This window comes from Mercenaria mercenaria, chromosome 4 (assembly GCF_021730395.1).
Source record: "Mercenaria mercenaria strain notata chromosome 4, MADL_Memer_1, whole genome shotgun sequence".
NCBI lineage: Eukaryota > Metazoa > Mollusca > Bivalvia > Venerida > Veneridae > Mercenaria > Mercenaria mercenaria.
In genome coordinates this window covers 96445912-96459743 of record NC_069364.1, presented here as the reverse complement: position 1 = coordinate 96459743, position 13832 = coordinate 96445912, and the positions used below count along the sequence as shown (strand labels likewise).

The following is a 13832-nucleotide window of genomic DNA, read 5'->3' as shown; positions in this document are numbered from 1 at the left end:
ATACAAAGATGTAGTATTTATGATTCTGGGAAAGTGCAAGCATCTTCTGACAAATGGAGACATTGATATCAGCTATAAATTGGCAGTTCACACAAATGTAAATACAGTTATGTGATATGGAAATTAGTTTAAGAAAATTTATCATAGGATATGACAGATTTCTGAACTGCAGCAACATTTCCAGTAGAACTTAAATAAACAGACTTTCAGTACCATAGATACCCATGTATAATTAATGCGCACACACGTATAATACGTCCCCCCTCCCCCACCGCACCCCGGGGAAAATCAACCCTGGTAATCAATTCCCTCCATGGCGGAGTTTGGAATTTGTCTCCCTGTACTAGCGATTTTTGATTATTATTACGGAATGTAACAGCAATCATAGTTTTTAACCTAGACAGTTAGCGTGGAGAGTAGTTTCCCTTTACCAGAATGGCAAAAATCATAAACAAACTTGATTTGTAGCTGAAATCTGCACCCATGATTAGGGGGTGGACTTGGAGGTAAAAAAGCTGCATATTATACACAAGTATCTATAGTATTGATTTAATAAACATACTTTCAGTATTAATTTAATAAACATACTTTTGGTATTTTAATGGAATAACTTTCAGTATTAATTAATCAAGATACTGGTGCAGATCATAATTATTGATCTACACTGGTCGCAAAGGCAGAATCAGTCGTGTCCAGCATGTTAAGAGTTTTAACATAATTTTACTGAAATCAGTGAATATTTGTCACAGTTTTAAAGGTGAATTCAGTTTGTGTGAGGTAAGTATTAACAGATTTCTTAAACAAACAGAAAATATAGATCAAAGTGACTTAGCACCATGCTATAAATTTGGTATGGTCAGTCTGGGCTTACTTTGTAAATCTCTATGATTCATTTTGAAGAAAGTTTGTCTATAATCATTAAATACACAATTTAAATAATTAAACTACGGTCCATAACTAATGTCAGTTATCAAATTAAGATATGCCCACACAAACTGATCAGTTTCCGAACTTCGGTGATTTATCAAATGTTTATAAGATTATAACTGATTTCAAAAGTAAGAAAAAAACATTAATGAAAATAGGGAGGAAATTATGAGCGGTTTTATCCCAGAAATTGTGATTTCTTGTCATGAGGTAAGGAAGTTTTGGTACAGATGTACTTTATAAGTTTATATTCTGTTAAGAAGTCTATTTTAGTTTTTTTTTTTGTCAAAACAAGTTATTCTCAAAGTCATGAAGCTTTGGAAAGTGTAATTTTGATAAATATACAGTTGATTCTAAACTCGGTATCTCGAATTCCAAGGGATCGAGCGTTTTACTTTGAGATGACCGTAATTGAAACTTAAAATTATATTTTGTGCACATGTTCTCTGAATTGGCTACCGAGATGTCTTCGAGATAGCCGAAATTTCGAGATAAGCGAGTTTGAGATTTCGAGTTTCAACTGTATATTGATCTCCATAATATAAAATGATTTTGTCGTAATTTGAGAGAAATTGCTACCTGGTGAGTAGCCATTTACTTTGTAATTGAGGCAAGGCTTTTTAGCTCACCTGTCACAAAGTGAAAAGGTGAGCTTTTGTGATCGCGCAGCGTCCGTCGTCCGTGCGTCCGTCCGTCCGACAGTCCGTAACTTTTGCTTGTGACCACTCTAGAGGTCACATTTTCATGGGATCTTTATGAAAATTGGTCAGAATGTTCACCTTGATGATATCTAGGATCAAGTTCGAAACTGGGTCACGTGCGGTCAAAAACTAGGTCAGTAGTATAAAAATAGAAAAACCTTGTGACCCTCTCTAGAGCCATATATTTCACAAGATCTTCATGAAATTGGTCAGAATGTTCACCTTGATGATATCTAGGTCAAGTTCGAAACTGGGTCACGTGCTATCAAAAACTAGGTCAGTAGGTCAAATAATAGAAAAACCTTGTGACCTCTCTAAAGGCCATATTTTTCATGGGATCTGTATGAAAGTTGGTCTGAATGTTCATCTTGATGATATCTAGGCCAATTTTGAAACTGGGTCACATGCGGTCAAAAACTAGGTCAGTAGGTCTAAAAATAGAAAAACCTTGTGACCTCTCTAGAGGCCATACTTATGAATGGATCTTCATAAAAGTTGGTCAGAATGTTCATCTGATGATATCTAGATCAAGTTCGAAACTGGTTCACGTGCCGTCTAAAAGTAGGTCAGTAGGTCAAAAAAAAAATGAAAAAACCTGTGACCTCTCTAGAGGCTATATTTTTCATTTGATCTGTATGAAAGTTGGTCTGAATGTTTATCTTGATGATATATAGGTCAAGTTTGAAACTGGGTCACGTGCAGTCAAAAACTAGGTCAGTAGGTCTAAAAATAGAAAAACCTTGTGACCTCTCTAGAGGCCATATATTTCACAAGATCTTCATGAAAATTGGTCAGATTGTTCACCTTGATGATATCTAGGTCAAGTTCGAAACTGGGTCACGTGCGTTCAAAAACTAGGTCAGTAGGTCAAATAATAGAAAAACCTTGTGACCTCTCTAAAGGCCATATTTTTCATGGGATCTGTATGAAAGTTGGTCTGAATGTTCACCTTGATGATATCTAGGTCAAGTTCGAAACTGGCTCACATGCGGTCAAAAACTAGGTCAGTAGGTCAAAAAATAGAAAAACCTTGTGACCTCTCTAGAGGCCATACTTATGAATGGATCTTCATAAAAGTTGGTCAGAATGTTCATCTTGATGATATCTAGATCAAGTTCGAAACTGGGTCACATGCCATCTAAAAGTAGGTCAGTAGGTCAAATAATGAAAAAACCTTGTGACCTCTCTAGAGGCCATATTTTTCATTTGATCTGTATGAAAGTTGGTCTGAATGTTTATCTTGATGATATATAGGTCAAGTTTGAAACTGGGTCAACTGCGATCAAAAACTAGGTCAGTAGGTCTTAAAATAAAAAAACCTGGTGACCTCTCTAGAGGCCATGCCCTTGAATGGATCTTCATGAAAATTGGTCAGAATGTTCACCTTGATGATATCTAGTTAAATTTTGAAACTGGGTCACGTGCCATCTAAAACTAGGTCAGTAGGTCAAATAATAAAAAAACCTTGTGACCTCTCTGGAGGCCATACTTTTCATGGGATCTGTATGAAAGTTTGTCTGAATGTTCATCTTGATGATTTCTGGGTCAGGTTCGAAACTGGGTCAACTGCGGTCAAAAGCTAGGTCAGTAGGTCTAAAATTAGAAAAATATTTTGACCTCTCTAGAGGCCATATTTTTCAATGGATCTTCATGAAAATTGGTCTGAATGTTCATCTTGATGATATCTAGGTCACTTTCAAAACTGGGTCACTTGCGGTCAAAAACTAGGCCAGTAGGAATAAAAACAGAAAAACCTTGTGACCTCTCTAGAGGCCATATTTTTCATGAGATCTTTATGAAAATTAGTGAGAATGTTCACCTTGATGATATCTAGGTCAAGTTCAAAACAGGGTCACGTATCTTCGAAAACTAGGTCAATAGGTCAAATAATAGAAAAACCTTGTGACCTCTCTAGAGGTCATATTTTTCAATGGATCTTCATGAAAATTGGTCAGAATTATCTAGGTCAAGTTCAAAACTGGGTCACATGAGCTCAAAAACTAGATCAGTATGTCAAATAATAGAAAAAACGACGTCATACTCAAAACTGGGTCATGTGGGAACAGGTGAGCGATTCAGGACCATCATGGTCCTCTTGTTATAATTCAGTGACAGAAGTGTTCATATACTTGAGAAATTATGAGAAGTTTGTATACTCAGTATAGATGGGTTGCATCGATAACATTATATTACATAAAAAAATGATTTAATGTGATTTCGAACCCATGGTAACATGCTTGGAAGTCAGACACCTTACCACTGCGCCACCGTGTCATCGGTTAACGGTATCTGTTACTTTAGTAATGTAGATATTAACAGAATACAAATATTGCATAAATTAACGAAAACATCCGAAAATATTGGCGAGGATTAATGAGTGCCAGGTCAATACTTACGGACAATAACATCAGGCAAACACATTGTATTTAAAGTAATTATTCTGCTTGAACTTCATGTTAAAGTCAGTCTTTAGCACACGTGCCTCTGCTATAAATTGATTTTGACTATTTTGAATTTTTGTTTCAAAATATCATTTTTGTAACAAAAAACTGGATGATCTATGATTTTTTCCAGCAGGGTCTGGCTTATACAACAATTTCTTGTTGCATTTGAAAGAGGTTCAAAGTGGAGATTTTCAGTTACTTATTATTGTCTGTTTATCCCTTCATCATATATATAGCATGAAAAAAAAACAGTATTCCAAGACACATAAAACATAGACTATAAGCTTTCTGGAATGTTCAGCTGTATTTTTTGTGTAACAATCTTTTAAAGAGCCATAGTGTATCATTTAAAAATGTTTTTCAATTTTCCTGTATTTAAAGAAACCCTGTCAAGCTTTATTTCTGGGATAAATATATCTTTTAGAAAATATGAGTGTTCATATATGAGAATGATAAAGAATAATGCCAATTATTTCACTAGTGTATCAGTTTTGATACCTTTGGCTTCATTAGTCTATCAGTTTTGATACCTTTGACTTCACTTGTGTATCGGTTTTGATATCTTTGACTTCACTAGTGTATCAGTTTTGATACCTTTGACTACCCTAGTGCATCAGTTTTGATATCTTTGACATCACTAGTGTATCAGTTTTGATATCTTTGGTGCCACTAGTGTATCAGTTTTGATATCTTTGACTTCACCCTTTGGCTCCAGTATGTCAGTTTTGATTGCTTTAACTCCAGTGCAACAGTTAGACACCTTTGGCACCAGTGTATCGGGTTTGATCCTTTCAGCTTTGGTGCATCAGGTTTGACCCCTTTGGCTCCAGTGCATCAGGTTTGATTGCTTTAACTCCAGTGCAACAGTTAGACACCTTTGGCACCAGTGTATCGGGTTTGATCCTTTCAGCTTTGGTGCATCAGGTTTGACCCCTTTGGCTCCAGTGCATCAGGTTTGACCCCTTCAGCTCCAGTGCATCACATCAGGTTTGGCCCCTTTGGCTCCAGTGCATCAGGTTTTATCCCTTCAGCTCCACTGTTGTCTGGTTTGATCTCTTGACTTCAGGTTTGATCCCTTTGACTCCAGTGTGTCAGGTTTGATCCCTTTGATTCCAGTGCATCAGGTTTGACCCCTTTGGATTCAGTGAATCAGGTTTGATCGCTTTAGATCCAGTATATCAGGTTTGATCCCTTTGGCTCCAGTGTGTCATGTATGATCCCTTTGGCTCCAGTGTGTCAGGTTTGATCCCCTTAGCACCAATGTATCAGGTATGATTCCTTTGGCTCCATTGTATCTGGTTTGATCCCTTTGGCTGAAATTGGCTCCATTGCATCAGGTTTAATTCCTTTGGCTTCAATGTATCAGGCATGATCCCTTCGGCTCCAATGTATCAAGTTTGATCCCTTTTGACACCAGTGTATCAGGTATGATCCCTTTGGCTCCATTGTATCAGGTTGATCCCTTTAGCTCCAGTGTATCAGGTATGATTCCTTTGGCTCCATTGTATCTGGTTTGATCCCTTTGGCTCCAGTGTATCAGGTATGATCCCTTTGGCTCCATTGTATCAGGTCGATCCCTTTGACACCAGTGTATCAGGTATGATCCCTTTTTCTCCATTGTATCAGGTTTGATCCCTTTTGGCTTCAGGTTATCAGATTTGATCCCCTTTTGGCTTTAGGTTATCGGGTTTGATCCCTTTTAGCTTCAGGTTATCAGGTTTGATCCCTTTTGGCTTCATGTTATCAGGTTTGATCCCTTTGGCTTCTATGCATTAGGTTTGATCCATTTGGCTCTGTAGTAAGAAACGCATTTTGTTGTTTGGCTTCCATGCATTGTCTATTATCTCCTTGGCTCTGTAGTTGTCCTTTCCCCTTTGATACAGTTGATCCTGTCATTTGGCTGTATAGAAGCACATTTTGTCAGTTTGGATTGACAGTTATTTCACAATTTGAAAATAACATGATGACTTCAAGAGTATAACATCATGACTTCTGTATTGTCATAACTTGACAATACACATGATTACTTCAGAATGTCTTAAACTGAAAATAACACGATGCCTTCAGTAATGTCATACACTGACAGTAACATAATGACTTCAGTAATATCATAAACTGACTTGCAGTAATGTCACAAACTGACAGTAACATAATGACTTCAGTAATATCATAAACTGACTTGCAGTAATGTCACAAACTGACAGTAACATAATGACTTCAGTAACATTGTAAACAGACAATAACATGATGTTTCAGCAATGTCATAAACCGAACTGTAAGATAATGACTTTTAAGTATTGCCAAATTGACAATAACTTATTGACTCCAGTAATGATGTAATGTCATTTGTTGACAGTAACATGATGACTTCAGTAATGTCATACACTGTCAGTAGCATTACCTTACATTGATTGTTCATGATGAAGTTAGGTATTACCTTAATTGTATCATAAATTGACATATTGTGTAAGTCTATCATGATTCTGTTGTTATATATATATTTTTTAATGTGTTTCACATAATGAAGCCAGTGAAATTTGAAATTGTTGCAGTATAAACAGAAATAGATCATCCTGGTAAAGTTAAGTAGTCATGAAAAAATGAGGTAATGGAATAATTAAGAACATGTTGGTTTAATTCAGTAAAAAAACTCAAAAGCAGTGAAAATATGTGCTGTTATTGTTTCTAATATAGAAAGTGTGATTAGAGCTGCTTAACTTTATTTGTTTTGTAAATTGATTACAAAATGCATAATTATGTGTTTCTCTTCACAGCAACATTTCTGATTTATGTGCTATAATACCAGCATGAGAATCTTTTCGAAGAAAAAATTCAACATATAAATATGATTTGCTGCTGTCATTCTTTACCAGCATTGTATCATTAAATAATTTGCTAAATGAAAAAATCATATTTCTGTGTTGTTTACAGCAGAAAAGTTCGTAGAAACAAATGTTTTTTTTAGAGAAGTGATTTCAAAAGTATTTTAATTGTTACCAGTACAGAAGAACCCTTCCATATGGAACACACTACAGACCAAAGAAGCCTGCCCGCTTAGCTCAGTAGGTAGAGCGTCGGTCTATGGATCGCGGGGTCGTGAGTTCGATCCTCGGGCAGGGCGTATGTTCTCCGTGACTATTTGATAAACGACATTGTGTCTGAAATCATTAGTCTTCCACGTCTGATTCATGTGGGGAAGTTGGCAGTTACTTGTGGAGAACAGGTTTGTACTGGTACAGAATCCAGGAACACTGGTTAGGTGAACAGCCCGCCGTTACATGACTGAAATACTGTTGAAAAACAGTGTTAAACCCAAAACAAACAAACAAAACAGACCAAAGAAAAAGTTTGGTTCAGAGGGGTTTTAGGTTTAGAGGGTTTTTTGTCAGTAGTAAGTCCAGAAAGAAATATGCAGAAATATTCAAAAAAAGATGTATATTGTCATTTTGTTTCATTCTTCAGTAAGTGATATGCTAAAAATCACAGACTTGTTGGCTGTTGCGTTTGATCCATCTTCAATTATTTTTTCATAACATGACGTTGAACAAATTATACTTTTCTTAGAGAACATATGAACATCAAACCCAAATGATAAACATATATATATATATATTTCTATATATATATAATCGGGGAGATTTTTATTTGTTGTGAAAAAGATATATATGAGTTTCTGGAGATTGTAATCAGGGAGATTTTTTTTGTTGTGAAAAAGAAGAATGACCTTGACAATGTTACCACATGGTGCACACAAAATGCAATGATTTTAAATGCCACAAAAACTAAAGCAATGTATATATCATCAAAAAACACAAAATCTCACAACTCATCACTACCAAAACTAATGCTAAAAAACCAGGAAATAGAATATTCTGAAAATGAAAAATTGCTAGGTGTTAATGTAGACAAAAATCTAAAATGGACAGCCCAAGTAGAAAAGACACTAAAGAAATGCAACTCACAGTTATACTTGCTCCTAAGAATCAAACAATATCTTGATCTGCACTCACGGAAATTATTCTTTAATGCCTACATTTTGCCACATTTAGACTATTGTTGCACAATTTGGGGAAACTGTAGCAATGAGCTGAACACAGAATTGATTAAATTTAAAAAAAGAGCTGCCAGAATCATTCTAGATAAAAGCTATGATAGTCCATCTGCTGCTCTATTTAATTAATTAAACTGGATGAAATTTGATGAACGAGTGAGATACAGAAAAGCAGTACTCATGTTCAAGTCTATAAATGAACAGTCATTCCCAGCTTACATGAAAGAAAAATTTCAAAGTACAAATCAAAGACACAACCGAAACCTAAGATCTGTTGTTAATTCAGAACTAGTTGTTCCAAAACCAAAAATGGAATTCTTTTGGAAATCTCTGTCTTACTCAGGTCCAAAAATATGGAATGTTCTACCTGCAAATATCCGTAAGTGTGAGACACTCAGGACATTTCAAACATCTTATGTCAAATGGCATTTCTCCTCAGTATCCTAAATCAGTGTACCAAAGTATGTTGTAGCATATTTTCAGTTGTATGATAGTAGTAATGTACAAAATATTCATATGTTTTTCTGTATATGTAATTGTACTATGTAACTGTTCTTTGGTTTTGTTTTTCATAATTTATGTAAATCTTGTGTATCATTGTATTGTTGAATGTTTTATCATCTGTATATTATGTATATATTCTGAGGCCCACATGGAAGATTGGGAAACCAAATGTGTAGCCTCATTAAATAAAGTCTTTACTTACTTACTTACTTACTTACTTACTAATGAAATTTGGTACAAAGAAAATTGTCCGGTTTGAAGGGAGCTCCGATATTCAGGGTTTCAGTTTTGCTGGTTTCCACTGTGCCCAGAATTTAGAGGTATGAGCTGGTACAGGATAGTTTTATGGAGAACAAACTTAAAAGACAAAGGAATTCATTAGGGACCTCCGTTGTTGAGTGGTTTAGGTCACTGCATTAGAATCCTTTACTGATGTGGGTCTGAGCCTAAGCTTGAGGCATTGAATTCTTCATTTGAGGAAGTCATCCAGCTGGCTTATAGCTGGTGGATGGATCTACCAAGGTGCTCACCTATGATGAAATGATGTACAGAGGGGCACTTAGGATTTTCCTCACCAATCAAAAGCTGGAAAGTTGCCATAATGACCTATTATTTTGCTGGTGTGATGTAAACCCAACAAAAAAGGAAGGGAATGCATCTGATTTTGGAAGGAATCTGGTTTTAATAAGGTTCCATTGTGATAAGCCAATAAATCATTACATTGACAGATCATTAATATATGGTCATTGACATGATTGTGGACAATTATTATGCTGGAATTTATGTTCTGATAAATCGATGATCAGGCTTTTTGTGTTCTGAACTGTCAATGCAAAAAGTTTGACTGATTCCAAACACAAGCTGACAATACAGGGAAGGACTGCTATCCCAGTCAATTTAAAAGTTGCTCATCTTGGTCCAGAAGTTTCTGTCAAACATATTTTCACCAGTTTATTATTTTATATTTTCAGGAATGTGTGGTGAATGAGGTGGATGTTGGTCAGCCATGTTTGGCCTGTGAAGACAAATGCAGTGGCTTCAAACAGCATGAATGGAGGTAAAATTTAGTAAACATTGGCTGTGGCAGGGGAAATAGTGACCTCTTTTGATAAAAAATGTGAAAATGTCTCTGGTCACCAGTTTACTATGTTGTAATTATAACAGGGTCTGTACCTGTTTGAACGGAAAGTCCTCGGAAAGTTGTCAAATTTTCCACATGCTTTAAGGAGGGCTATAGTAAATCTAAACTGCTGCAAAATAAAACAGCCTAAGGTTTAGTAAAATTTATGGAAAGCTTGCAAATAGATATGGTAAAATGTAGTAAATTAACTGAATATGGGGCACAATTGCATACTCGGTAAAACTAATTTGTTTTTAGTCTCGATAAGGAATGTAATTTGATTTGACTAATTTGCTTCCTGTAACAAATTGATTACTTGATTTTCAACTTTGAAGAATGACTAGAATTGGCAGCATTGCATCTTAAATTGTAGTTTGCACCTATAATTTTGTTTCATCAGGGAAATTTACAGAATACAAATTTAAATTTTCATCTGCTAGAGTTCAAGGTTAAAGGTAAATTAGTGATGTTTAGTTTTTGTGCTGTACAGTATCAAAGTCTATGTAATTAATGAAGTATTTATCTGCTGAATTTATATAAGAAAGTGCGAGTAAAAGTAAAGTAATTGGTCAAACCAAATGCAACAACAGTTTTCTTTTTGTTGAAAACTAGGTCATTAGGTCAAATCATAAAGAATTGTTAACACTTATATAGCCTGTACCTGTTCTACCTATTATATTATGCCAAGTTTGAAATTGAGCTTTAAAACTAGGCCATGTTTTATAGCTGTATACTCTTAAGTAAAATAATAGGACGTTAAAAGTAATCGTTTCAATAAATATTTGGGACATCTCTGAAATTCCCAGAACGTTCGTGTCTGCTTCACTTTTCCCGCCATTTTGGGTAATGTATAAACCACTGAGGAATAACTTTCGCACAGTCGGAACTGAATTCTGTCACATCCTATTCGTGTTCTACCTGTAAGAACGTTTGGAATTCCCAATGGAGCATGTCCCTTATATAGAAATATGAAACAGTATTAAAATCAAAGTCACTGGGTCAGTGTATAAAAAAACTTTGTTGACACTCCAGGTCACATTTTGTACGTGCTACTTGTCTAGATGAAATGCAGGTCAAGTTTGAAACTGGTTCCTATGGTGTCAGAAACTTGTTCGCTGGGTCATATCATAGAAAAACAGTGAAAACTGAAGAACATTTTCTACCTGGTCTATGTAACTTGATTAGAATGTTTGTCTTTAATAAATTAGGTCAAGCTTGATCATCTTGGCTTAAAATCTAGGTCAATAGGTCAAATTATATAAAACTATCAACATCAGGGGTCATTTGATGTTTGTGCCTCCTGGGAAGGTTACTTTGCTCATGTAGTTGGTAGACAAGGACCGAGTTGCTGTGTACTTTATTAAATGGAAAGCTTACCCACTGGACATTAACAACTTTATTATTTAAGAAATAAGAAGTTCCCAAGTGTGGTTTATCATAGAATAACCCATGTTTTGAGTTCTTATGCATAAAAATATATCTCGAAGGCCATAGGCCTGAGTGATATATTGTTTTGCATAAGAACGAAAAACTCGGGTTATTCTACGATAAATCACACTTGCGAACTTGTAATTTCAATTCTTACATGACATACTAGTATCAACAGTGTTAGAGAAAGGTAACTACTTTTTACTGTATATTTGAACTACACTTCGTGGTACACACCTGGATTATTCTATACATAGAGATGACGTCAATAATTTGCACATGCATCGGTTATCGCAAAATAACCATTGACTGATTTTCTCCTATGTGTATGTAGGTTGTTTACTAGTCGTGTTAGAATATTCTGTATTCTATATCATGTAATTGCTGAAAAGAAGCATATTTCAGAATTTGATATTAAAAAAAAAACACGTTCCTTGCCTCAGGGCAAAGAGTAAGATATTTATGCCCCCGGCATCTACTGATGCGGGAGGCATATAGTGATTGTCCTGTCCGTCCGTTCGTTCGTCCGTCTGTACGGGGTTAACCAAATGGGACCGTTTCGTCTAGCATCAATACCCCTAACTAGAATAACTTGATACTAATGCAGATGTAACTTGTGACCATTCCTCATCTTCAGACATCACCTGACCTCAGTTTGACCTTGAACTTGACCTCGTTTTGGACTTAGGTTGCTTTGTATCGACAAGGATGCCACCAGAGGCATCAAGCGTTTATTGAACGCAGCTCCTTGTTTCTGTTGTATTCTATGGTAAGATATTTCTAAATTTAGATAGTGGAGACATCTGCTACCTACTGCAAACTAAATAATGAATCTTCAAGATCCATAAATTGTTTTCTGCAGTGGTGATCAGCAGCTGCAGTTTCATATATCAGTTTTATCTCTGTAAGGTAAGATCAACCTAGGATAAGATAAGCTCAATTGACATTTAGACTTAGATGCAAAAGATTAGATTTCAAATAAATCATTAAAAGCCCGTATATATAACAGATGTACATATTTATATGAATTTTTAAACGAGCTATAATATTTGCTTCAGGAGTACTTGTTCAGTTTGCCGTTGTCCTAGAGAGCTACATGATATATACAATGAAAACTTTGTCAATGTTCGGGACAGACTGGGCTGGCACAGGGAAGATGATCCACAGTCACAGTCAACAAAAGAACAGACATTACGAGAGGGGTATTCCTGGGTTCCTTCAGGCTTAGCCAGTGAGGAGGTATGTCTAGATTGTAGATAGCTGTGTCCTAACAGTACAGTGTACAGACTCACGTAGTGACAAGGTGAGCTTTTGTGATTGCTCTTCGTCCGTCTGTCCGTCCATCCACAATTTCTTGTGAACACGATAGAGACCACATTTTGCAATCGATTTTAATCAAACTTGCACACAACTTGTATTGGCGTAATATCTCGGTTCCTTTTAAAGAGCTGGCCAGATCCCATCATGGGTTCTAGAGTTATGGCTCCTTCAAGGGCCAAAATTTGCTATTTTGGCTTGTGAACACAATAAAGACCACATCATCACCTCAGTGCAAAAAGTGGATAACTTCATTGACTTTAAGGACTTATTACTTTTTTTGCGCTAAGATGACAACATTTTGCAATCAATTTTAATTGAACTTGCACACAACTTGTAATGGCGCAATATCTTGGTTCCTTTTAAAAAGCTGGCCAGATCCTATCATGGGTTCCAGAGTTATGGCCCTTTAAAGGGCCAAAATTGGCTATTTTGGCTTGTGAACACAATAGAGACCATATTTTGCAATCAATTTTAATTAAACTTACACACAACTTGTATTGGCATAATACCTCAGTTTCTTTAAAAAAGAACTGGCCTGATCCCGTCATGGGTTCTAGAGTTATGGCCCCTTAAAGGGCATAAATTTGCCATTTTGGCTTTTGCAGTCATATAGAGACTTCATTTATGGTTTGATTTGATACAAACTTGCAAAATATCTTTAACACAATAGATCTTGGATTCCATGATGAATCCATCAGATCCAGTCATAGGTTCCGGAGTTACGGCCCCTGAAAGAGCCAAATTTTGTTAATTTTTACCTTGTGAACATGGTAGAAGTGACATTTTACTTTCGATTTTAACCATAATTACACACAACTTAGGTCACAATAAGATCTCGGTTCCTTTCGAAAACCGGTTAGATTCATCTTTGGTTCTAGAGTTACTGCAACATTTATGACCTTATGACCTTATCTTTATGAAACTTTGTCAGAATGTTTATCTTGATGATTACTAGGCCAAGGTTGAAACTGGTTCATGTGGGGTCAAAAACTAGGTCACCCACTCAAATCAAAGGAAAAGTTTGTTAACACTCTAGAGGCCATATTTATGACCCTATCTTCATGAAACTTTAAAACTAGCATAAATGCTAAGCAATACTATATCAGAAAATTAAAAAGCTAGGTGTTACAAATTGTAAACAAAAAATAAAACATTTTGGTGACACAAATCCTTAACAATGCAGATAACTATGAAGTTGTAAAAACAAAGTTGTGGTAAAAAAAGTAATTCTGGTATTGAAGAATTTTGCATTTTTGATAAACTGTTTACCTTTTGTCAGTTTATACATTCTTCAAATCAAAAGTGTGGCAGTTGTTTTGCCATATATAAATAAATAT

At 35.7% G+C, this 13832-nt stretch overlaps 1 protein-coding gene across 6 annotated transcripts in view; it reads left to right on the top strand.

Moving 5' to 3' along the window:
* LOC123552490 (prickle planar cell polarity protein 3-A-like) overlaps nucleotides 1–13832 on the top strand; it is a 159415-nt gene that overhangs the window by 63611 nt on the left and 81972 nt on the right. For all 6 annotated transcript variants that reach the window (XM_053541995.1, XM_053541994.1, XM_053541996.1 and 3 more), the window contains 2 exons: nucleotides 9599–9684; nucleotides 12234–12414. In XM_053541995.1, the coding sequence (XP_053397970.1) occupies nucleotides 9599–9684; nucleotides 12234–12414 (267 nt within the window). The remainder of the gene's footprint in view (nucleotides 1–9598; nucleotides 9685–12233; nucleotides 12415–13832) is intronic.